General features: G+C 56.1%; 1 protein-coding gene across 1 annotated transcript in view; it reads right to left on the reverse strand.

Moving 5' to 3' along the window:
• Positions 1–22374, reverse strand: part of STARD10 (StAR related lipid transfer domain containing 10) — a 46213-nt gene extending 23839 nt beyond the window's left edge. The window contains exon 1 of the mRNA XM_005292194.5: positions 21136–22374. Within this exon, the coding sequence (XP_005292251.2) occupies positions 21136–21297 (162 nt within the window). The 5' untranslated portion in view covers positions 21298–22374. The remainder of the gene's footprint in view (positions 1–21135) is intronic.
• Positions 22375–22722: the final 348 nt, after the last annotated feature.

Genomic DNA, 22722 nt, shown 5'->3' on the forward strand with positions numbered 1-22722 from the left:
TGTTTGCAATATTGTAATTCAAACCCCATTTTAAAACGCTTACTCCATTTTGTAAGGGCTTGCTGCAACCTTCATTTTTGCAAACCCTGCTGTAATCTTAGTTTAGATGTGTGAATGAGGTATGTATGGATGATGGAATCAACCTCCAGCCCCAGCCTGTCCTGATTAAATAGAGTTCAAACACCAAGGGCTGAAGATGCAGACAAAAGCCCTAACAAAGTAAGAAGAATCCACCCTAAAAAGAAAAGGTACAATAAAAGGAAGATCAAAGCCCGGTCCCAGTCTGAAAGTCATGTCTGCAATTGACGGGTGATCAATCACCAAACCTGGAGGCAGCGTGACACAGCAAGACCTATAGACTCTGGATTCAAACTAAAGCCTACAAAAAGGATGGGTGAGATGGAAAACTTTGGAGGAGGGTAACATTCTGCTGCCAACATGGAAGGGCATCGGTGCATGCCCAACAGAGACCCAGCACGTCCTTGTGCCCGGCTTTCCTGGCCAGTTACCGCCACAAGCTACAAACCCAAGCAGGACTGGTAACTATGCAGCAGCTGCAGAACATCTGATGTGTGTGTGTATATAAGGATTAAGATATTAGTTATTGGTCATAAATCAAATTGTTATCATAATAAATGTGGCATCTTTATCTTGTCCCCTTTAAGATCCTGTTACTTTTTATTGGTATAACAAAGCCACCCCCTCACCCCGTTCCTCTTCCCATATCAGATCCTCCCCCTCCAAGCTAGCAGGGAGGAGAACCAGCTCGTGGTGCTGCCCCAGTGTCCCAGAGAAATTCTCAGCCCTGACCCCAGCAGTCATGTGGTAATAGAACGTGGCATCATGAGGCAACTGGACTGGGCCAGTTACTCATCAGCTTTGGCACGGTAGGAAGAAAGCTCAAAAGGTCGGGAGCGAAGGAAAGGGAATCCAGGCCAGGCCCCTGCTCTCAGTCCCTTGCGATTTGCTTTTCCTGTCTAGGATGACTGGGGGTCACGCCGGTCGGCTGCAGCTCCTCTCCCCGGCGGCTCAGTGAATCCACCACCCACAGGAGTCCAGGGCGGTGGGCACTGGCTGTAATAAGCTCCACCCCATCTCCCTCCCCCCCCCCCCCCCCGCATCGGCATTCACCAGTATCCCCTGCAAACGCCACATGCTTGATCGACGCTCTCCACCAAGAGGGCTGCAGGGAAACAATTTTTTCCCATCATGTCCATACACCACCGAGCGCAATGGGGCTGTGGTCCGGATCAGGCCTCGTGTGATCACAAACAGCGCTCACCACCAGCACGAGCACGCAGCCAGAACCGGTTCCTGCCCCCTCCCAAAGCCGGTGCAAGGCAGGGGCTCATTTTGACAGCAAATGCTGCACCGGCGGCAGTGAGCTCACTGTCCGTTCCTACAGCATGAATCTCTGGGAGATGGTGTAGGCACTCACTTGAGTGCCTACACCCACCACAGGGGGTTCGGAGAAACTCGCGGTAACCATGACAGCAAAAATATCATCCAAAGAGAGATTCTGACAAGGAAAAAAACCTCACCATCTTACCCAAAACAGAGGCCGGCAGCGGTACACTGCGTTAGGGAACTGGCCTTTCTACTCTATAGGCCAGAACTCAAAATCCCAGCTCTGCTCACATGGCAAGAGAACAAGCGGCTTGAGGGCGCCAGATTGTATAATTTTTGGTGGTGCTCAGAACGGGTCCAAGTAGAGCCGTCCCCTGTCCATAGGACGGACTGGGGCAACTGCCCCAGGCCCCACGTTTCAGGTGGACATGGGGTTCAGGGCGGCTTGGGGGGATTAGCCGGGGGCCTGGTGCTGGCAGTAGCAAGTGACCTGGTGCCAGCCCGCCCCATCGGCTCCCGGTGTCACTCGTGGGAGGGGGGCGGAATCTGGAAAGAGGCAGGGTGGGGGCGGAGCAGGGCGGGGGTTTGGGGGAAGGGATGGAGTGGGAGTGGGGCAGAACGGAGCTGCTCACTGCTGCCGGTGCCAGGCCCCCCTGCTAACCTCCCAGGCCACCCTGGGCCCCGGGTCCCCCAGAAGGATGGGGCCCCCCCAAAGCACCGGGCCCAGGGTGATTGCCCCGGTCTGTCCTATGGATGGGATGGCTCCGAAAATATAAGCCCAAACATTGGAGGAGCCGGGCCCACTTTCCTGAATATTGGTGGAGCACCGGCATCATGGGCCCATATAACTCGCCGCCTATGGTGGCTTCCTCTTAATCCCCAATAGATATTGGTCTTCTGGACAAACCATTTTGCACAAGTAGGACTAGAGTAGCAGGTGAGGGGTGGGCAGGACTACACCAGCCGGGGGGGCTGCGAGTCAAGCGTGAGGTGCATCAGCAGAGCTGCGGGGCGTCCGAGAACTGGGCTAGCAGCGACTTTTGCAGAATAGGGTTGAAATGCACTGGGAGAACTGGATTTGGAGTCATGCCGAGGGGGCTTGGATCGTGATAGCAGGGTGGGGAAGTTTGCATGAAGTGGCAGGGAGCAGAGGGGGAAGGCGGCCCTGCACGCACTGGAGAGCGGCAAGATGAAATTCAGTAACAGGAATAGGACGCGATCATGCCAAATGCTGTTCTTACACACCGAGGAAACATTTGCATCTTGGGCGCATTCCAACACAGGTAATTGCAGCCTGACTCAACATGGCAATCGGATGCACAGACTTCTCCCCTTCCTGTTCTGAACTTCCTTATGCGGTGATGCTGAGCACTGTTAAAAACAGCTGCTGCGTTCCAGCCCAGAAGTGGCTGCATTTCAGCATGGCTGAAGCAGTCCCTGGAATGGTATATAGTTTGTATGAAATGCTTCGTGGGCGGTTACTTTAGGGCATCCCATGTTGACACTTTAACACATCTCGAAGGGGGCACACCTGGGAGAGAAACAGTGCGGTATGGGGGGGAGAGACCCCCTGTGGCCTGAAAGACAGGAGACTGGTGATAGAACAGTGATGAACCGCGATGGCCAAGGGGTGCACTACTCCTAGAATCCCCCTTCCCTGCAGGTGGTGGTAAGTTTCTGAGTCTAACTAGCCCTGGCGGATCAGAACAGGGACCCTTGTCCCCAAAGGATCGGCAGTCAGTTTCCCCTGAAAATGGGGGCTCAGGTGGACCCCGCTGCACCCCCAAAAGGGGAAGCCCTAAGGCCTTATCCAACCCACCTCTGCTTTGCATGGGACTCCCAGAGAATTTCAGAGCTGCCTCAAGGGCTACTCCAGCTCCTACGGATGTCAGTGGAGCCGGAGCAGGCCCTGAATCAGCGGGACACGTAGGACTCCCTCCAGGAGAGGCCAAGAACGCCGCTAGCCTGACCCTCCAGAGCCGACAGACTCTAGCGCCGCTCTTCTGCGCAGCCGTCTGGAGCGCTAACCACTAGGGCTTACTGCTGCCCCGGAAACAAACGGGGTTTAGCGCAAAGTGCACACAACACTCACGGAGCAGCCCGGACTGCACCAATGAAGTGGAAAGAGGAGCCGGACTCTGGCCCAGGGCAGGGAGCTGCTCTCGGCTCTGCTAGGCAGTTGGAGCCCAGCCAGCCATTCAAGGGGAGGGGACCCTGGCCCAGGGCGAGCCATTCAAAACCCCAAGCCAGGGCCCATCCAAATCCACTGCTGCTCGCACAGGATGCAACAAGCGAGCAGAGATCTCGGACTCAGGGCAGTTATTTCCCCACTCAGAGGAGCCTCACAGGCAGCAAATATTCAGGTACCCCAGTATGTGAAAATGGGGCCCTGATCCAGCACATGGTGAGAGACAGTCTCTGTTCCTACAGCTTACAGCCTGAATAGGCCGGACAGACAGAGGGGAAGTAGCTAACCCCGGGTCAGACACCACATCAGGGATCCCCTGGTTCTCCTTCCAGGGTCCAATCCACTACAGCCCACTAAAGTAGAAGTCGTTGTTGGGTGTTTGTGCAGCTCCTAGCACAATGGGTGGGGGTGTGTCTATGAGAGAGAGAGATGAGGGCTCCTAGGTGCTGCTGCAATACACAAATGATGATAAACCCAAATAGGTCGTAACAGCCACTTCCGCTTGGAGCGTCACCTACCAACGGGTGTAAAGCAAAGTGACAAGGTCTGCAGCAGCGTCAGGCTGAGAGAGGAAGCGGCAGTCTCCTGGCACACCCAGAACTAGTGGAGGGGGGCTACGTTTCGGGCAGACACACAGGTGATGCCCGTTCCCATCCCAGTCCAAGTCTAGCAGGTATCACCTGGCACTGATGGGCTACGCAGCGTGTCTGCCAGCACTGAATTAAACCCGGAGCACAGGCTCTAACCGAGCTGCGTGAGCTACGCTAGGGCGAGGATCCTCGCCTGAAACCCAGCCAGAAGTCAGCAGCAACACTTGGCATTTACATCACAGGGGGTCGGCCAGTCCATGGGCAGGCGGCATTATCGGCTCTGTTTTACAGAAGGAGTAATGAAGGCAAGAAGGATGCTCAGGACACTAGCTGAGACCTATGTTCAAGTCCCCGATCTGCCAGACTTGGGTCAGACACTTGGCCGCTCTGTGCCTCAGTTTCCCCATCCATATAATGGGGATAACAGCCCTGCCCCATAGGGGTGTTGTGACAAGGAATGGAATCAGAGAAGTGTAGAGCTGGAAGAGGTCTTTTAGTCCACCCCCCACGCCGAGGCAGATTATGAAGAGATCAGATACTACGGTGAGAGGCCAGATAAATACGGAGACAAGGCACAGAGAGGTGAGGCGCCCCAGGACACACCGGGAGCCAGCACAAGGAGCGGGACTGGAACACAGGTCGCCTGGCCCAGCGCTGTACGTACACGTGCCTCGGGCTTGTTACCTCACACTGGCCAAACCAGCTGGGACACGGCGAACCAGATTCTGCACCGGAACGGAGCACTCCCGGATCGACAGCGTACGCCCTGCGCCAGAACCAAACACGGACGCTGCTGCTGTGAGCGATGAAGCACCACTAGAGAGGCAGGAGAACCCAGCATCACTGAGTATTTATATCGCGCTTCCTGGGTCGCTGAGCGAACTCCGCTCCCTTTGGAAGACTTGTCACTGACTCACGCCAGTGCTGAGCACTTCCAAAATCCGCCTCCCCCCAGCAAATCAGAGGTGTAGTGGGGGGGGAGGGAAGAGAGAGGGGAGGAGAGAAGTGTGTGGAACTAACCTAAACGCCACATTCCCCGGAAGAGAAGAGGGTACGAGCTGTTTCACGGGATCGAACGCGGGGAACCGTGTGTACAGCTCACCGTTGGGACAAGCTACACGCATGGGAAGGAGGGACCAATCCTTCAGAAGAAAGCAAGATCCACCCAGTCTGGGGTGTCAGGCTGAGTTTGGGGTTTGGGCCCCTGGACCAGCAGTGTCCCCTCTCTCTCCTTTTTCCCGGGGCTCGGCATCTGTTTTCCTTCTGGCTTCCAAGGACAATAACCCTCACACCCCATCCCTCTCTGGGGACCCAGGAGGGGCTATTAAACCCATTTCACAGTCAGGGACATTGAGGCACAGATTGACTGATTGATGGTGGCTTTGGGCAAGTCACTTAGAGTCAGAGCCAAGAACCAAAGCCAGATCTGCCTGACTCCGACCCACGTGTTCGTTCCCCCGGACTGCACTGCCCCCTGGACTTGGGGTTTCATTCGCAGGCAGACGCACAGCTCAGGAGGCGTCCAGCCTGTGGTCCTTGGGGAAGCTCAACTGTGGCCTTCAAGGGTGACTGTGCCGGAGAGAAGACACGTGCATCTGTATTTGATGAGGAACGGAAAAGGCATTTCGCCTAGAACATTACTCAGTAGCGGAGGGGGAGCTAGGGACAGAGCTGGGGCTGGGACAGGGAGAGAGCAGAGCCCTGGAGCTTTCGCAGGCTGGGGAGGGGAGCCTGGGGAACAGCACAGCAGCTGGTGCAGGAGGAGCTGGGGTCCCCGGGACAGAGAACAGGAGGAGACAGGCAGCAGCAATTGGGGAGGGTATGGGGGGGGGTACAGCTGAATTTGAGCTTGGAGCAGGGGAAATGGTTTGAGAAAGGGACAGCGCCAACGTTCCCTCTCATTTTTTACATTTATGTGCGGCATGAATTTTGTTATGCACACCAATATGGAGCTGATGTGTGGCGGGGGTGGGGCCGAGGGGTTCAGAGTGGGGGAGGGGGCTCAGGGCTGGGGCAGAGGGTTGGGGTGCAAGGGGGTGAGGGCTCTGGCTGGGGGTGCGGGCTGTGTGGCAGGGTGGGGCCGAGAGGTTCAGAGTTTGGGAAGGGGCTCAGGGCTGGGTGCAGGGGGTGAGGGCTCTGGGGTGGGGCCAGGAACGAGGGGCTTGGGGTGCAGGTTGCCCCAGGGAGAGAAGACTCCCACAGCCCTCTCTCACTGCAGCAGCACGGGGCTGGGGGAGAGGCGCCTCTCCAGTCCAGTCCCTGTGGCTGTGTGCCTGCGCGGCCCTTGATAGCCTGCTGCATGGCCATGCGGCTTAGAGGGAACTTCGGTCAGCTCTGGGGCAGAATGGGTGTGTGTGTGTGTGGGGGGGGGGGTCATGGAGGGACATACGGGAAAGCAGGCAGATTTGGAAGCGGCTCCTGGGAACATGGCCCGGCTAGGAGGTAGGGGAGCAGGCCAGGCACCCTGCGGGATAGAGGGATTAGTGCTCAGTCTTAAAACACGCGTCGGCATTTCCTCGTCTGCAGCTGATCTAAGTGCCCAGGACGAGCACGAGGACGAAATTAAGCAAAAGGCCAGTTTGAGTTAACGATCAGGGACTAGCAGATCTAGCCGCTCTCAGAATCACCTGCCCAGCGGGAAGGGTGGAAACCCCATTACACCAAGTCCTATCATTCATTATTGGTATCACTGTCGCGCCTATTAGCCCCACTGTGCCGGGCACTGCACAAACACAGAACAAAGACAGTCCCTGCCCCAAGCAGCTTGCAGTCGAAGACAATGGCTGGACACAGACAAACCGACAGGGGAGCATGGAGACCGTACTGGTCAGCAGGATGGGCACTAGTGTCTGTGCACCACCTGCAAATTATATCGTAGGCTGGAGAAACCAATCCTGAGCTGGCCCGAAGGATGGACAAGCTGGAGCCTCTCCCTAATAATGTGATTTTGTACATCTACAGCGGCTCTCATCGGAGGATCTCGGAGCACCTCACTATGCTTATTAATTACCTGTATTCCGAGAGCACCTGGGGACCCCTCTGAGATCAGTGCTGCATGCTTCTCAGATGCATGCTCAGACAGACGGTCCCTGCCTTGAAGAATTTCCAAGCTCAGCAGGCAAGACAAAGAGTTGTGGGGAAACTGAGGCAGGGAGTGAGAACATGACTTGCCCAAGTTCACACAGAGTCAGTGGCAGAGACAGGAAGAAAACTCAGTTCTCCTGACTCCCAATGCAGTATTTTAGTCACTAGACATGTTGCTTTCCATAACCTCCCTCTGAGTTGAATGTTGACAGATTGGTAAACTGAGGCACAGGTTGGCACAGCAAGTTGCCCAAGCTCACACAATGAATCTGTGGCAGAGCAGGGGCTGGCACCCAGGATCACTAGCTCCCAGCCCACAGCTCTAGCCACTAGATAGCACTCCCTCCTGATGATGCACATTAGACACGAGTCCTAGCGCGTGGTGTACTTGGCACAAAGGGATCGGCCGACTCGAAGCGCATATCTATGCCTACGTGTCACACGCTGGCCAGAACCAGTCCGACTGGAATGGTCGCTGCGGGTGAGTCAGCTCCCTCCAGCGAGAGGGGAGGAAGGAGACTGCCCGGGGAGGACTGTCAGTATCTCCACACCCTCAGGCGACCAAGCCAGCATCTTGAGCCTCAACAACAGCTGGGCCAGTCCCACATCACCTGGTGGGAACGGCACACGGATCTGGGCTGAGACGGCAGCAGGTCCGGGAAGTCTCTCGGGTCTCGCTGCATTCTGCGGCCTTGAATCAATATTGACTCTTGCGCTGTGACACCAGGCGGAGGAGGGGAGAAGAGAGAGAGGGGAATACGGTAGCGGAGTAGAGCCAGTGAGGTAGGGCAGATTGTCATTGTTATTCTGTGTATTATAGTAGCACCCAACTGAGATCAGGGCCTGGGCGTCTCTACACTGCAATTCGAGGGGCCGTTGCAGCAAGTGTCAGTACAGAGCTGGCTTTCACCTAGGTAGTGTGAATACCAAGAGTGGTGAGACGGTGGCGGCACGGACGGTCCAAGCCCACCCAGCCCCTGGGGTACTTCGTTATCCCCCGGCTTTGCTGCCGTTGGTACCGGTGCCAGCTAGATCAAAGCTAGCGCCGGTACCTCTACATGTGCTGCGGTCTCACCTCTGACCTCCACTCCGAGGGTGCGTTTACACAGCAGCGAGCCCCTGCCCCACAGAGCTCACGTTCTAAGTAGATGAGGGTGGTAGGAGGAAACCGAGGCACACAGAAGGGACGTGATCGGCCTGAGGTCACCCAGCAGGCCAGCAGCTGAGCTGGGAACAGACCCCAGGTCTCCCAGTCCCAGGCCAGTAGCCTGGCCACTGGAGCATGCCACCCCCTGCCACCAGGGGCCAAAGTCACAGGCTCCGTTCTCGTGGGTGCAACCAGAACCCCGCAAGACTCCAATTCATTCCCACCCCAATGAGCAGTAGATGAAAGGAGGCGAGGCAGATCTTGGGGTTAAGGCAAAGAGCTGGGAGATGTCACAGCTTGGTTCAATCCCTGTACCCAGACACAGGTTCAATCCCCCAGCTCCGCCACAGACTCCCTGTAGAACCTTGGAAAAGTCACGGATGCTCTCTGCCTCAGTTTCCCCAGCTGTAAGCTAAGGGCACCAAGAGCAGCCATATCACAGGGTGGTCACAAGTCTTCAGTTGATAACACCTGAGATTCTCACATGACTGTGCTAGCGCAGGGCAGAGCCTGAGCGATATTAATGCCATGCCAGCATGGGAATATCAACATGTCGCCAGTGTGCCCATCACCATAGTGTCTAGGCTCCACTGTAATGCCCAGGGGCCACCGTGCCCCAGTACCACCTCCTGATGGAGGGACCTAGCAGGGATGTTAAGACCCAGTGGCTCTTCCAGACGTTCTAACGCCAAGGCAGGCCAGGCGGGTTCATCTGGCCTCCTATCACCACTCCCAGGAGCGGTGACAGCCTTCACCTGCAGCTCAGGGAGCTCAGAAAAGGGCGGGCGGGGGAATCCCTTTTGCTTTCCAGTGCCGGCAAGTCAAAGGAATCCAGCCCTGCCGAGCAAGAGCTGAACGACAGACACAGTGGGGAAGCCGGGTATCCCTGCGTTTATGAGCGCTCTATAGTATCGTTTACCTCGATGCACTTTACACACGCTGATGAATTAGCCCTCCCAGCAGGCCTTACTGCCTCGATCTTACAGCTAGAGAAACTGAGGCACGGGGAGGCTAAGTGACTTGCCCAGAGTCACATGACAACCCAGTAACCAGAAACAGAACCCAGGAATCCTGACACTTAGTTTCCCTCTCCAACCACTAAACGTCACTTCCTCCCAGATACGAAGAGAGCCCCCAGGAGTCCTAAATCGCTCCTTTGACCCACAGCGTGTGCTGCCTTCCTATTTTACATCCGATGGTCAGCCTAGACCGTGAACAGCTGGACTTGACCCACGCCGCAGCGGCTACAGAGCACGTGGGCAATCACAGGCACGGAGAGCAGCTGACGCCGTGGGTCTGGAAGGAATGAGAGGATCTCCCGACCGCACGGAGACGTGGGGCAAACGCGCAGCCAAGCCACAAGCTTTGGCTGACTCCAGCGAGACGCTCCCGAGCGTGCGTCTACTGTTGATGGGCACAAGGCTGCTGCAACAACATCTCACTGCCTAGAGCCCTCCTAGGCACCTGCAGAGCTTTCCTGGAGCGAAGCTTCCTGCTGGTTAGGGAGTGACCCAAATATTGGTCCTCCTGCACATTGCCGTGGAGCAGTGAGGGACCGGGGCGTTTGGGTGATGGGATGGTGTTTGGGTGATTTAAACCAGATCTCAGGGTCTCTCTCTCTCCCCCCCCCTTACTGCCGAGATAGATGCAGCTAATACAGTAACTGGCATTGGCTAGTTCAAGATACCCTGCAAAGGCTGGCGAACTCATTTGCTTTCTTTGAGATGAAGCAGCAAGCGCCTTTAACGTCAATACCATCAGGAACATCCAATCTGCTCTTCCCTGGGGGACCCACCAATGGTCTCGGGCACAGTGGCCTTCTTCTGCCTTTAACTGAACCCAGCAATTGCCAGACCGACCCGACCAGCGCACAGGTCCCAGCAGCCCATCTCGGACGGTGACCAGCACTGGCTGCTCCAGAGCAAGGTGCCAGAAATGCCTCAATGACCCATTTTGGAATCATCTGTTCCTGGAGGAAGTTTCTTCCTGACCGTGGGTGGCTTGTGCCCTGAAGCATGGGAGTTTATATCCCCAATGTTTATATGTTTAGCCTCTCCTGTAACTCTAGATTAAGCCACATAAGCCTCTAATCCTTCCCCACCACCAAGGGGTGGGGGAAGCTGAAACTTCCATCCCCCAAATGTTTCCCAGGCATTTGAGTTCAAGGCAGAGGATTTTAAACAGCCTGACTAAGTTCACCATGCAAGGGAAAGGTGGTTGCTCCGATGTCATAAATCTGTCAGGTTCCCAACCAGACGCAGACTCAGGAAGAAACAGATTAGATGAGCCCTGAATTTCTAATGTAAAAACAAATCAGGAAAATGGCTTTTAAGAGAGACTTTGGAGTTTTCTTTAATCATCGTAAAGCGATAGAAGAGAAAAAAAAATACAACCCCTTCCCCCTGCTCCCCTCCGTTTGCTGGCCGCCTTTACACTGCTAGCCCCGGATGGCGGGACACGGTCATTTGCCCACGTCCTTCACCCCACATCACCGCGTGCTCGGTGAGGGCTGAACGTGCCCCTGCCTTCACCCTTAGGAGCTTTTGGTTTTCCCACAGTGCCAAGGGCACCAGAGGAGACTCGCATCCTGAAGCGGGGATGGTGGGTTTGCTTTGGGAGGAGCTGGGAGAGGAGCTAGGGGAAAGGCAGCCAGGACGAGAGGAAGGAGAGAGGAAGCAGCAGAGGAGCAAAGGAGCAGGGAGGGAGGACGCAGCCCCCCCGTGCAGAGCGAATCCTCCAGTGACAGGACACACCCTGCAGCAAACGAGTCAGCCAGGTTTTACACGAGAGCCGCCGCTCTCACACGGTGCCCCCACCCTCTAGGCATATGGCAGGCACAAGGCACCCAAAGCTGCCCCCAGCGTGCACTGGAACGCCAACCCCTGGCAGTTTCTGGCCTCCCCCCGGCCTGCCACCTGCTAGTGCTGAGCAAGCTACGGACGCCAGCTCAGGAGCGGGATCCGTTTCCAGCGAGGCGTGCGGCAGAACCTGTCTGACGGGAAACTCAGACACACGGGACGTCAACTGACGCCCCGCCACGGAGAGCGCCAGGGCTGGATTAGAGATCGCGGCCTGCCCTGGGCTGCCCCTGGCCGGGAGCTGGTGAAGAGGCCTGGAGGGATTCTCAGCCGGGATGGAGGGAGCGGGGGACGTCACTGGGGCTTGCAATGGCTGCAGGACGCCCCTCTGCTCCACCCCAATTCCATTCTCCCTTGTTCCTCTAGATGCTCTTTGCTGCCGCAGGGGAGGGGCCATCTCTGAGCGAGCACAGGCCTGGGCCGGAAGGCCCAAGGTCCCTCCCGCTCTCCTCCTGCTTCTGGCCACCTGAGGCGAGCCATTGAGCTGGAAAGGTGAAAGGTGCTGGCTGGGCGACCTCGGAGCCCATCAGGACAGCGACGGAGCGACCTCGGCCTCCATCGTGACCCGGAGGGGCAGGGAGCTGGGTGGCTGTAGCCCGGTCAGCCCATGTCGGGGCCAACGAGTGCCAGCTGTTCGGAGTGCACAAGCACCTAGCGGTCCCGTTGTCCTAGGCGCTGTCCTGACAGAACATAAAGCTTGTCCCTGCACAGTCCAGCTGTCTTACTGTTCCTATTCCCCAATACATACTCGGCCTTTCCCTCCAGGTCACTGCACCCTCCTTGCCCACACGCCAGCCGTTCCGGGAACCCGACTAGACCCCTCGATCAGACGGGGCGTGTCACAGGTCAGTGCATTCTGCTGCCAGCACCAGACAGACCCAGCACCAGTCCAAGCCACAAGCACAGGGCTCCCCCCAAAAGGTGCCACCTTTTCCCCCCTTCTCCCAAAGTTTATTCTACGTTAGCTCAGCCCCTTTGGAAGTCTCTCTGTATCTCACACACGTCCCCCAGCCTCCTCGGAAGTAACCTTTAACGGCTTTTATCACAGATCAGTTTGGCCCAGTGGCTTGCATCCCTCCTGCGGAATGGGCAGCAGAGAATTGAATTCCCAAGTAGGCTACAAAGGGGTTTAATTATTAACCGCGAGGTGCCAGTCATATGTTCCAAACGTGTCATTTGAGCCCAAGTCAGCACATCCTATTGTACGGTCTCGGGCGGTTTTTCTGCCGGATGGATAATCATTACAGGAGATCATGCTCCATGACGCAACCAGAATACAGGCAGAGCTCTTCTACCTCCCTCTCATTCATACTCCACGAAACCTTCCGCGCTCGGCACCGTTCAGCTCAGCCCCTTGGATAAACAGTCATTTCCACACTGCCTTTGATCCTCCAAGGGGCCTAGAGTGCTTTCCACCCCCCACAGCCATGGCTTCACCCACTGCTGGAGTGAAACCACGGCTGTCAGACAGCCCCACGACCCAAGAGTCCGGGGTACGAAGGGAAGCAGAATGCCATGATGAAATCGCAGAGGGTGGCTTTGATCTGAGAACCGAAATCAGTGCCATGAAACCTCTGCCTAGGCCCCTCAACCGGAGCGTGGCAGCACATTTCCGTAAGCTAACGGGGGCCAACCAACGTCCAACAGGACGAGGACGGGAAATCCCTGTGCACAGCTGGAACCGCAGGGACAATTTCAGAGATTGTCCTGTGGGCGGGCCAAGCGCGTTTAACCAGAGTGGGATTTACCAGTTGGGCCAGTGACATCACCAAAACAGTGGCCAAGGGTCCCCTAGAGGTTTCCTGGCCAAGCCCAGACCAGTTAAAGCGCACACACCAGCTCATAGGCAGTGGCACTGTTTCACTTCTGGAAATGGGGGTCACTCGTGCATCCTACAGAGATACCAATAAAACCGTGCCCAGCAGCAAGTCCGTTAGTGGTTAAAGCACAGGAACGCAGCTCTCCCAGCTCCCACACAAGTCCTGTCTCCGCCACTGCTTGGCTAGGTGCTTATACGGCTCCCATCTCCGGCATCCTTGCGCCTGACAAACCTCGGTTTCAGCGAGGGCTCCGCTACGTGGAACAAGAGCCACCTCCTGTCACAGACCGAGCATCCGCCCATCAGGAAGGTGTTTCCAGAGAAAGGCGGCGACTCTGACCTCTTCCAGGCCGCTAGAGCACAGATGAGTGCCAGCGAGACCAACCCCACCCGCTCAGACCTGCTGTGGCACCAAACGCCCCAAGCCGCTCGCTCAGCGAGTTTCTTTCGACTCACAGGCCCAATCTGGGAAGCTCCTTGTTTTGTGAATCCAGGCTCAGGGCCAGAGGTAAGTGACTCCTATTGATCTGAGTGGGAGCTACCCTGTAATAAGACCAGAGGCCTCCCATCTCTCCTGCCCTACAGGTATGTCTCCACTGCATGCAGGATCTCAGTGTCACTCAATGGAATGCACTCTTCAGGCCAGGAAGTGGCCGAACGCTCCAGGGCTGCTGTTACTAATTCAGTTACAACAAAGGCCTTGAGACTTATAGAGGAAGGATGGTTGTGTGATTAAGGCAGTGAACTGGAACTCAGGAGACCTCAGGCTCCCAGCTTGAGCTGGGGTAAATCATGCCATCTCTCTGTACCTCAGTTTCCCCTCTGTAAAACAGAGAGAGAGTCCTTCCCCCCCTCCCCATCCCCGCTGCCTGGTCTAGTTAAGCTATCAGCTCTTTGGGGCAGGGACTGGCTCTTACCCTTTATGTGTTTGTACAGCACCTTGCACAATGGGACTCTGATCTCAGCTGGGGCCTCTAGGTGTTCCTGTAACACAGCAAGGAAAGCAGGAGTCTACTGTAAGTGTTATTAACACAGCCTAGCAGCGGGTGCCATCACTTCTGCTGGACTCTCAATCCACTAGTGCTATGGAAGGGTGGCGAGACAGCTGCCTCCAGCAAAGCTCAGAGACCTCCATTAGGACTGAGAACTTTTAGAGGCACGTTTCCACAATCCTCGACGTGTCAGACTGGAAGGGACTTCAAGAGGTCGTCAAGGCCAGCCCCCTGCGCGGACGCCGGGCCAAGCAAACCTAGACCAGCCCTGACAGATGTTTGTCCAGCCTGGTCTTAACACCTTCAGGGACGGGAATTCCTCCCTCAGAAGCCTAGTCCAGAGCTCAATTCCCCTATCATCAGGCAGGTTTTCCTAATATCGAACCTAAGTCTCCCTTGCTGCGGACTGAGCCCATCACTTCTTGCCCTCCCTTCAGTGGACGTGGAGAATGGATCAGTCCTGTTGAGAACACACCGTAACAGATTTGAAGGCTGTTCTCAGGTCCCCTCTCAGCCTTCTTTTCTGGAGACTAAACCTGCCCAGTTTTTCTAATCTCTCCTCACAGGTCAGGTTTCCGAACCCTTTGATCACTTCTCTTCTCTGGACTCTCTCCAATTTGTCCCCATCTTTCCCAAAGTGTGGTGCCCAGAACCGGACACAGTTCTCCACCTGGGCCCTCACCGGTGCCAAGCAGAGCAGGACAACGACCTCCCAGGACTTACACACAACGTTCTACTAATACAGCCCAGAATAGTCGCCTTTTTAGCAGCTGCATCACATTGACAACAGATATTCAACTTGTGAACCACTAGGACCCCGCAGATCCTTTTCAGCGGTGCTGCTGCCTAGCCAGGTACGCCCCAGAGCGTAGTTGTGCATTTGATTTTTCCCTCCCGCGTGAAGTACTTTGCCATTATCGCTATTTAATTTCATTTTGTTGATTTCAGATCAGTTCTGATTGGTCACGGTCATTTCGAACCATAATCCTATTCTCCAAAGTGCTTGCAACCCCCTCCCCCAGGTTGTCACCTACAACATCCTCGTCGCTCCATTATCCAGGGCATTCATGAAAATATTGGATAGTACCAGACCCATGACTGACCCCTGCAGGACCTCACTAGATATGTCCCCCCACCCATTTGAGAATGAACCACTGATAACTATTCTTCGTGTAGGGTCTTTCAACCAGTTGTGCACCCACCCTATAGTCATTTCATCTAGGCCGTATGTCTCTAGTTTGCCCAGGTCATGTGGAACGGTCTCCAAAGCCTTATTAAAAATCAAGGTCTAGCACATCTACTGCTTCCTTGCCCCTCCCTTCTTTGGCAGGGAGCGACTGGCCTAGCGGTTTATAGTAGGGTTACCATATTTTGTGCCTCCAAATGGAGGACACTCCACAGGGCCCCGGCCCCGCCCCCAGCCCTGCCCACACCCCCGCCCCAACTCCGCCCCCTCCCCAAAGTCTCTGCCCCCTCCCCTGCTTCCCGTGAACATTTGATTCGCGGGAAGCCTGTAGCAGGTAAGGGGGGTGTGGGGGGAGGAGGCGCGGCCCAGGCTGGCCCCCCGGCGGCTCCAGCCTGGGTCGGCTCGGGCCCTGGGGTGCCGGCCCCGGCTCCCGGCTCCCCGACCCCCCGGGCCCGGCTCCCCGACCCCGGCTCCCCGACCCCCCGACCCTGCGGGCCCGGCTCCCCGCCCGGCCCCGCGCCCAGCCCTGCGACCCCGGCCCGGCCTGGCCCCCGGCCCAGCACCACGCGCCCGGCCCGGCTCCCGGCCCCCGGCCCAGCACCGCGCGCCCGGCCCGGCACCATGCCCCCGGCCCCGCACCGGCCCTGGCCCCGCACCGGCGACCCCGGCCCCGCACCGGCGACCCCGGCCCCGCACCGGCGACCCCAGACAAAGAGGCCCCGGCCGAGCCCTCCCTCCCTCCCGATTTTCCCGGACATGCCCGGCTTTTGGGGATTTCCCCCCGGACGGGGATTTGAGCCCCCAAAAGCCGGACATGTCCGGGAAAATCCGGACGTATGGTAACCCTAGTTTATAGTGAATGTGCTACCAGCCTCCCGAATCACTGCGCTCTCATACAGCGATGCCTCCAGGGCACGACAGGGATCAGCTGGTTTCATTGTTACAGCCCCTGGGGCATGCTCAGCCGGACATTATGTCCTGGGCTCTCCAGGCCAGAATTTAAGGAGACCCTGCGTGATGAAACTAGGTATGCCAGCCTCAGTCAGTCTGGGAACCAGAGAGCCACAGGGCCTGTGTGCATCCAGCACCCTCAGTGGCAAATCCCCTTGACAACACAGTCCTGCCCCATCATGATGGTATCTGAGTGGGCTAGTGCGTGTGGTTACAGGGACCCCAAAGCAGCGTGCAAAGGCCAGAGGCAGAGATGTGCTTATAAAATGAACGGGGCAGGCCCCCGGCCGGCCAGCCTTGCTAGCTCGCAGGAGACGCTGCACTGCACAGATTCAGCGTAGGGGCCGGAAGGCTGCAGCGCCCGACGCAATGCATGCTAAACCTCAGCAACGACGAGCGTGCCAACCTCTGCGCTTTCACCGCTGCCGGGCCCCAGACGGGGACAGTTACCGAGAGGGGAAGCCTGGGAGAATGGGGGCACCCTAAGGCCCCGCCCCCCAGGTCCCGAGCGCTGCCGTGTAGGTGATTTGCAAGTGTTCTGTGGGCAGACCGCATGGGAGAGGGCCAGGCAAAGAAGGGTCCCTAACCCTTGGGGAGGGGAGGACAGCGGACCTACAAAGCCTGCTGCCATGGGATGCCAGAGCACACAGAGATCTGTTTTCCTTTACGTGACTGAGCCGGCCAGCCCTCCAGCCAACAGGGAGGCTCTCTCCCTCCCAGCCAGCAGCGGTCTCAGGAGGTAGGTTGCTCAGAGCCGCCAGCTCTGTTTGTTTGCTCTGCATCTGCAGTGCAATGTGCTGCCGGGCACACACTGCTCCCAGCACGCTGCCAAGGACAGGCCGGAGCTTTCAGGTTTGTATTGCAGCCAAACAAGGTTGTAGTCAGCGCTGGGAGCAGCTGCTTTGCAGGCCCCGGCCTACGGAGGCAATCCCTGTGCTTCAGGGTAAAAAAAACAAAAAACGCTCCGAGCTAGAGGCCGGATAAAACAGACCCACTAGTAACAAAGCACTCCAAGTTTGATGGGGCAACTACAGACCCAGAGGAGAGACGTATGGTCAACAGGAGCAGCAGCCCTATGGAAGGATGTGCACTAGTGGCCCGAACACACGACCAGCAGCCAGGATCCCTGCATTCTAGTCCCGACCCTAACAATGATCCTCACCAGGGCATAGCTCTCAGGCAGAGACTTTCAATTTTTGAGTGCCCAACACGAGACCCCCCTAGGGCCTGCTGCTTCCCGAGAAGCCGAGGACCCACGCCATCCATGGAAGCTGTGGGCGCCTCTGCATAGCCAAGCCTAGAGCATCTCAGGTCATGGAATCATAGGGTTAGAAGGGACCACGAGGGGCATCTAGTCTAACCCCTTGCCAAGGTGCAGGATTTGTGGGGTCATGGCTCCAGCCTCCTTCTGAAAACCTCCAGGAAGCAGTTTCCATGACCCCCTGAGGCATCTGTTCCATTGTCCTGCTGTTCTTACAGTTAGGAAGTTTTTCCTGAGATTTTATCTGGTCAGGCACCTAAAAATCAGGGGCCACTTTGGAAAGCTGTAGCTATATTCTCTCGGTGTCTGTCAACCCACTGGCGAGAACCTGCTTCCATCCCTGACAGGGGAAGGGGCCGTCAGGTGAATTCATGCTTCATGTGTTAAGGAAAAACTAAGCGTTGTTATAGAATTGCACCACTCAGCCGGTGCATTCTGGATCTTTCACTTTCTCCTGAACCATGAGATCCTGGCCATTGAGGGACACAGGCAACATTTTACATACAGACCCCCAAGTCCGTGTGAGAGTTTTCATGGATTTCGAGGCCTGTCAGGACCATCACAAGTAATAATGATCACCTAGTCTGACCTGCTGCATAGCACAGACCAGAGAATTTCAGCCAGTCATTCCTGCATGGAACCCAATTACTTCTAAATGTGGAGTGGGTGTGAAACGTCATTTTGACAGCCCAGACTGGCTGAAGCCTTCAATTTGCCCATAGTGATTTTTTTCAGGTTCAACTCACCCACTCAAAACCTGGAGAGTGGGAAGCTCTCTATTCAGTACAGCAGGCTAAGCCATTGATTTGTGCAAAATCTGTGCTTTCGGTTTAAAACAAAAAAAACAAACAAACATTCAGTTTTTAGGCCTTACCACTGCAAAGAAAACCTTCCAATGTTGCCTTCCTGGGTCTGCCTGCAGGCAGCTCCGGTGCCTCTGTGGCTGATCAGAGTTTGTCAAGCATCAGCCAAGTGAAAGTAATGACATTCTGCTGCTGCCATTCATAACCCAAAAAGCAGCTGAGAAACGGTCAAGAAATCAGGTGAGTTTGGGGGAAGCGCTGAGGAGCGGCAGCTGCAGAGGCAGGCACAGGAGCTGACTGAGGAGGAGGAGTATCCAAGGATGAAGGGGAGGAGAAGGGTGAGAGAGAGATTGCTCCTTCCTTGCCCTGTGCCACTGAGGCCAGGAGGCTCAAAGGGAGAGACAGAAAGCACAAAGGCGGTGAAGATTCATCTCAGTCTTAGTTGCCGGTTGGTGGAGGCCGACAGGAGAGGGAGCCCACCCACCGAAGCAGAAATCCCAGGATCCTCTTCCTTCCCAAGAGTGGCTTCCTCAGCCAGGTGCTGCCTCTGGAACTTGATAGCTGGAGCTCCCCACCAGCTCCTCTGCCCCCGGCTACCAGGAGTCGGGCAAGTTTTTCCAAGCCCCGAGCCACGTAACAGATCCAGTGCGTTAACGCAGACAGTGCCTCGGTCCTGTCTCAGTGGGGCATTCAGCCCCCGTGCCCCTTTCAATCTACGGCCACTTTGCTGAGGCTGCCGATAAAGGAGCCAACTAGTGCACTTTGGGGGGGAGGTTCTGCAGAAGGGACACTTGTCTGCTTCTGAATTGAGACCCCCAAATGCACTTCACGTCGGGGACACCAGAACAGGGGGCCTTGAGATAGGAGGGTCTTTCAGATGCTTCTGACACCTGCTGTGAGCTGGAGTGGCAGGATCAGGAGCCTATTGTCAGCTCCCAGAGGTGGCCAATGCCACCATCTCTTGCTTTGTGTTTGTACAGCACCTTGCTCTGGTCCTGATCGGGCCCGGGGCATGCCCGTAACACAGACGATTGCTACAAGAGCCAGTCCTGCTCTATTTTATAGAAGCTCTTATATAGCCCTCATTATCTGAGCACCTAGGAAACTCCAGGTAGTAATGGATCCGGGACGATCACACACACTCCCCAAACCCCTCCTTGTGCGCACACTTTTCAGACCTGGCCACGTCCACTTCCCTGAAAATCCTTACAAGACACGGGAGATAGGCAGACCTTGCCCCAAAAGCGAGTCTATGGTACCACGCAGGGATCCCAGCCTGGTCCCATCTTCCTACCCAGCTACCTTCTAACTACCGAGACCCAGCAGGGGCTCTGGGGACACGGAGCCTCGGCAGCAGATTCCACAAGGATCTAAGATGGATCCAGCTACTCCACCTCGCGTTGAACTTCTTTGCTGAGGCTCCCGCAGGCTGAGAGGGGAGGCCTGTACAGCAGGCCTCGCGGAGGAGATAGAACGGTGTCATGCGTTTGTGGGCACGGGCTGAGTGTGGGACAAGCAGAAGATGCTTGGGGGGAGGGATAGCTCAGTGGTTTGAGCATTGGCCTGCTAAACCCAGGGTTGTGAGTTCAATCCTTGAGGGGGCCGCTTGGGGATCTGGGGCAAAATCAGTACTTGGTCCTGCTAGTGAAGGCAGGGGGCTGGACTCGATGACCTTTCAAGGTCCCTTCCAGTTCTAGGAGATGGGATATCTCCATTATTAATTATTATTATTATGCCCCACTAATAGGCGCAGAGTCCATAACCGTTCTAGCCAAAGGCATCTGCGAGAGAAATGGAGTCACAGCTGCAAGTTCTAGGCACCAAAGGCCCCGCTCGCACACTGCACTGGACTAAGGGGACTGCTGCTTGGGGGCAGGGGACAGAGTAGCTTCTCTCTGCAATTTGGGATCCAGGGCTCAGGCCTGTCCTAGCTTCTCTCTCTGCTGCTTGAGGTGCCCCAGTTCCCAGTTCATCCCAATCCACTGGTGGAAACGGCCCTCAGAAGGGAGGGGTCAGCTCCTTGGTCAGGCAACTTTGCTGATCCCTACTTTCTGCCAAGCGGAGAGCTCCCAGGGGGTGGTGAGCTGGCTGTCCTGCCCCCGGCTGGCTCCGCGGCACCAGCGGTCACCACTAGTAAGGGAGCAGGGTGGGAGGAAGAGACACAAGCCAACTGCAGATCAGCATCATGCATTACAGGCCTGGGAAAGGTACATTTGGGCACTTCCTGTTCGCCTCAGCACATTGTCCAAGGAGGAGAAGCCCGAGCAAAAATCAAAAGCAACACATTTCAAATGGATCCAAAATGCTGCGTTAAAGAAAGTCATTAACCTGTGGAACTCACTGCTGACTGATATTTAGGCAAATAGCTCAGGATTAGATAATAGGACGTGCTAGGACACTGGCTAAAACAGAAGAGTTGTAGGAGATACCCAGTCCTTCTGCTCCAGGGTAAAAAGCCTAAGCCGGGTGGGGTTAGGAAGAAATCTCTCTCTCACACATACCCTTGTGGTTCAGTATGGCACCATTAGGTGTGTATGTATATGTATATATATATATAAATGGGGATTTTATGCCAGCGTCCTACCACTTGGAAACAGGATACCGGGCCAGATAATCTATCTGTTCCACTAATGTAAGAAGAGAGAGTACTACATAAATCATTGATCTGATCAGGTGCATGCAGGGGACCCTGGACACTCCGACACAAAGCCCTACAGTCCCACCAGCTTCCGGCCCTGCATGATGCACCTAGAAAAAGAAGAATTACAGAAGCAGCAAATACACAAGGAGTCTATTGCAGCCCACTTCTGCAGTGTTTTGCAAACAGCCTGCTTAACTCCAGAGTGCGTGGGCACAGACAACACAGAGGGTACGTCTAACATTCCCACAGATCCCAGCCGGTTTCTTACCTTGATTTTATGCAGGGATCTCTCCACCTCCAAGATCTGAATCCACACAACAATTCCCGATTTGTTATAAGTTTGACTCCAGCCTGCGTCCGAGTTGCATTCTGTCCGGAAATTATTAAAATCCCGATCGTCTGGGATCTGTACGCTTTCCCGGGTGGACATGGTCTTGGAAGGGACACTGACAAATTCTAATTTTAAGTTTCCTTAACAACAATAGGTTCCGTGGGCCTTTGACGGTGTCTGTCTCCCCCTCACTCCAAAAAAATGGAAACGCTGGTTTTGCCCCAATTAAGAGATTCTGAAACCAGAATGGTTTTGTTTTTAAGGGGGGAGGGGGGGGAAGAAGAGGAGATGGTTTCAGAACAGGCAGGAAAAGCGGATTTCAAAATTCAGTTCTCTATAGTGAGAAGCAGAAGCGGTCTCCTAAGGATTCCTGGTGGGGAGGAGTCACCAGAGAGTTCCCATACAAACCAAAAAAAGCAAAAGAAAATAAATATTTCAGCCCAGGCTGGAGGAAACCCCTTGAACTATCGCTGAGCTGCGCTGGAGAAGTGTGCGGAGATGGAGTCTCTTCTCTGGGGGGAGGCTTTAGCCTTTTCTCCCTGGCGTCTAAACGTTTAATGCCAAGTTGCGCAGCTCCCCGCTGCCTCGACACCGGCCCCTTCTGCCCAGGTGTGCCACCAATGGAGAACAGGTGAGTGTTATTACCGCGGCAGGTGGGGCGGGCTGCTTCCTCCTCTAAGGATCTGCCTCTGTGGGCGCCCGCAAACCACGCAAGCTGCCTCCCCGGGAGGTGACGATGGCCGTGACCGAATCCAAACCAATAAAACCAGCCCAGCGCCGGGGAAGGGCTTGATTGCCCACGGAAAGCTGCGGCAGCAGCAGGTCCCCTCTCCTCTGGCTCCAGCCCCGGCCGGAGCAGCAGGTTAGCAGCTGGGCTCTGCAGCGGAGGAGGAGGAGACTAGAGCAGGTCCCTGGTGCGCAGCAGACTCGCGGCTCCCAGGGGAGAGGTTCCACCCAGGGCTCCCCCCACCTTGCGCCGGCTGATCCTGCCCCCCCGCCTTGCAGGCCTGGGGCGCCCCGCTGGGTGCAGAGGGCCGCAGGTGGAAGCCGCCCCCTCCCCCTGCCTTTGGCTGCGCGGGGGTGTCGGGCCAGGAGGTGAAACTGACAAGCCGAGCCAAACCCCAGACACAGCTGCACCTCCCAGGGCGCTGCCGGAGGATCCCGCCGGGTCCTAGCTTCCCTCGGACGCGGTGCAGCCAAAAAAAAAAAAAAGGGTCGAGATAGTGTCGTAATGGGGCATTACAGAGCAGCCGGGCGGGGGGAGGGCAAGGCGCTGGCCTGGCATTCAGGAGCTTGGGGTTCAGCTCCTGTCTCCGTGTGCCTGGCCTTGGGCAAGGCACCTCGACTGTCCGAGGGGGGTTTTCTTTCTGTTTACAGCGTAAACCCATCCGAGTAAAGCCCCGGGGCTCTGAGCTTAGTTGGGGTGCTCCTGGGATTTAAATAAATAATGATAATCGCTCTCGGCATCCTGCCCTCCCTTCCCCCATGCAGCTGGCATGAAGGAATCAAGGCGATTTACATCCT

The sequence above is a fragment of the Chrysemys picta genome, chromosome 1 (assembly GCF_011386835.1).
Source record: "Chrysemys picta bellii isolate R12L10 chromosome 1, ASM1138683v2, whole genome shotgun sequence".
Taxonomy (NCBI): domain Eukaryota; kingdom Metazoa; phylum Chordata; order Testudines; family Emydidae; genus Chrysemys; species Chrysemys picta.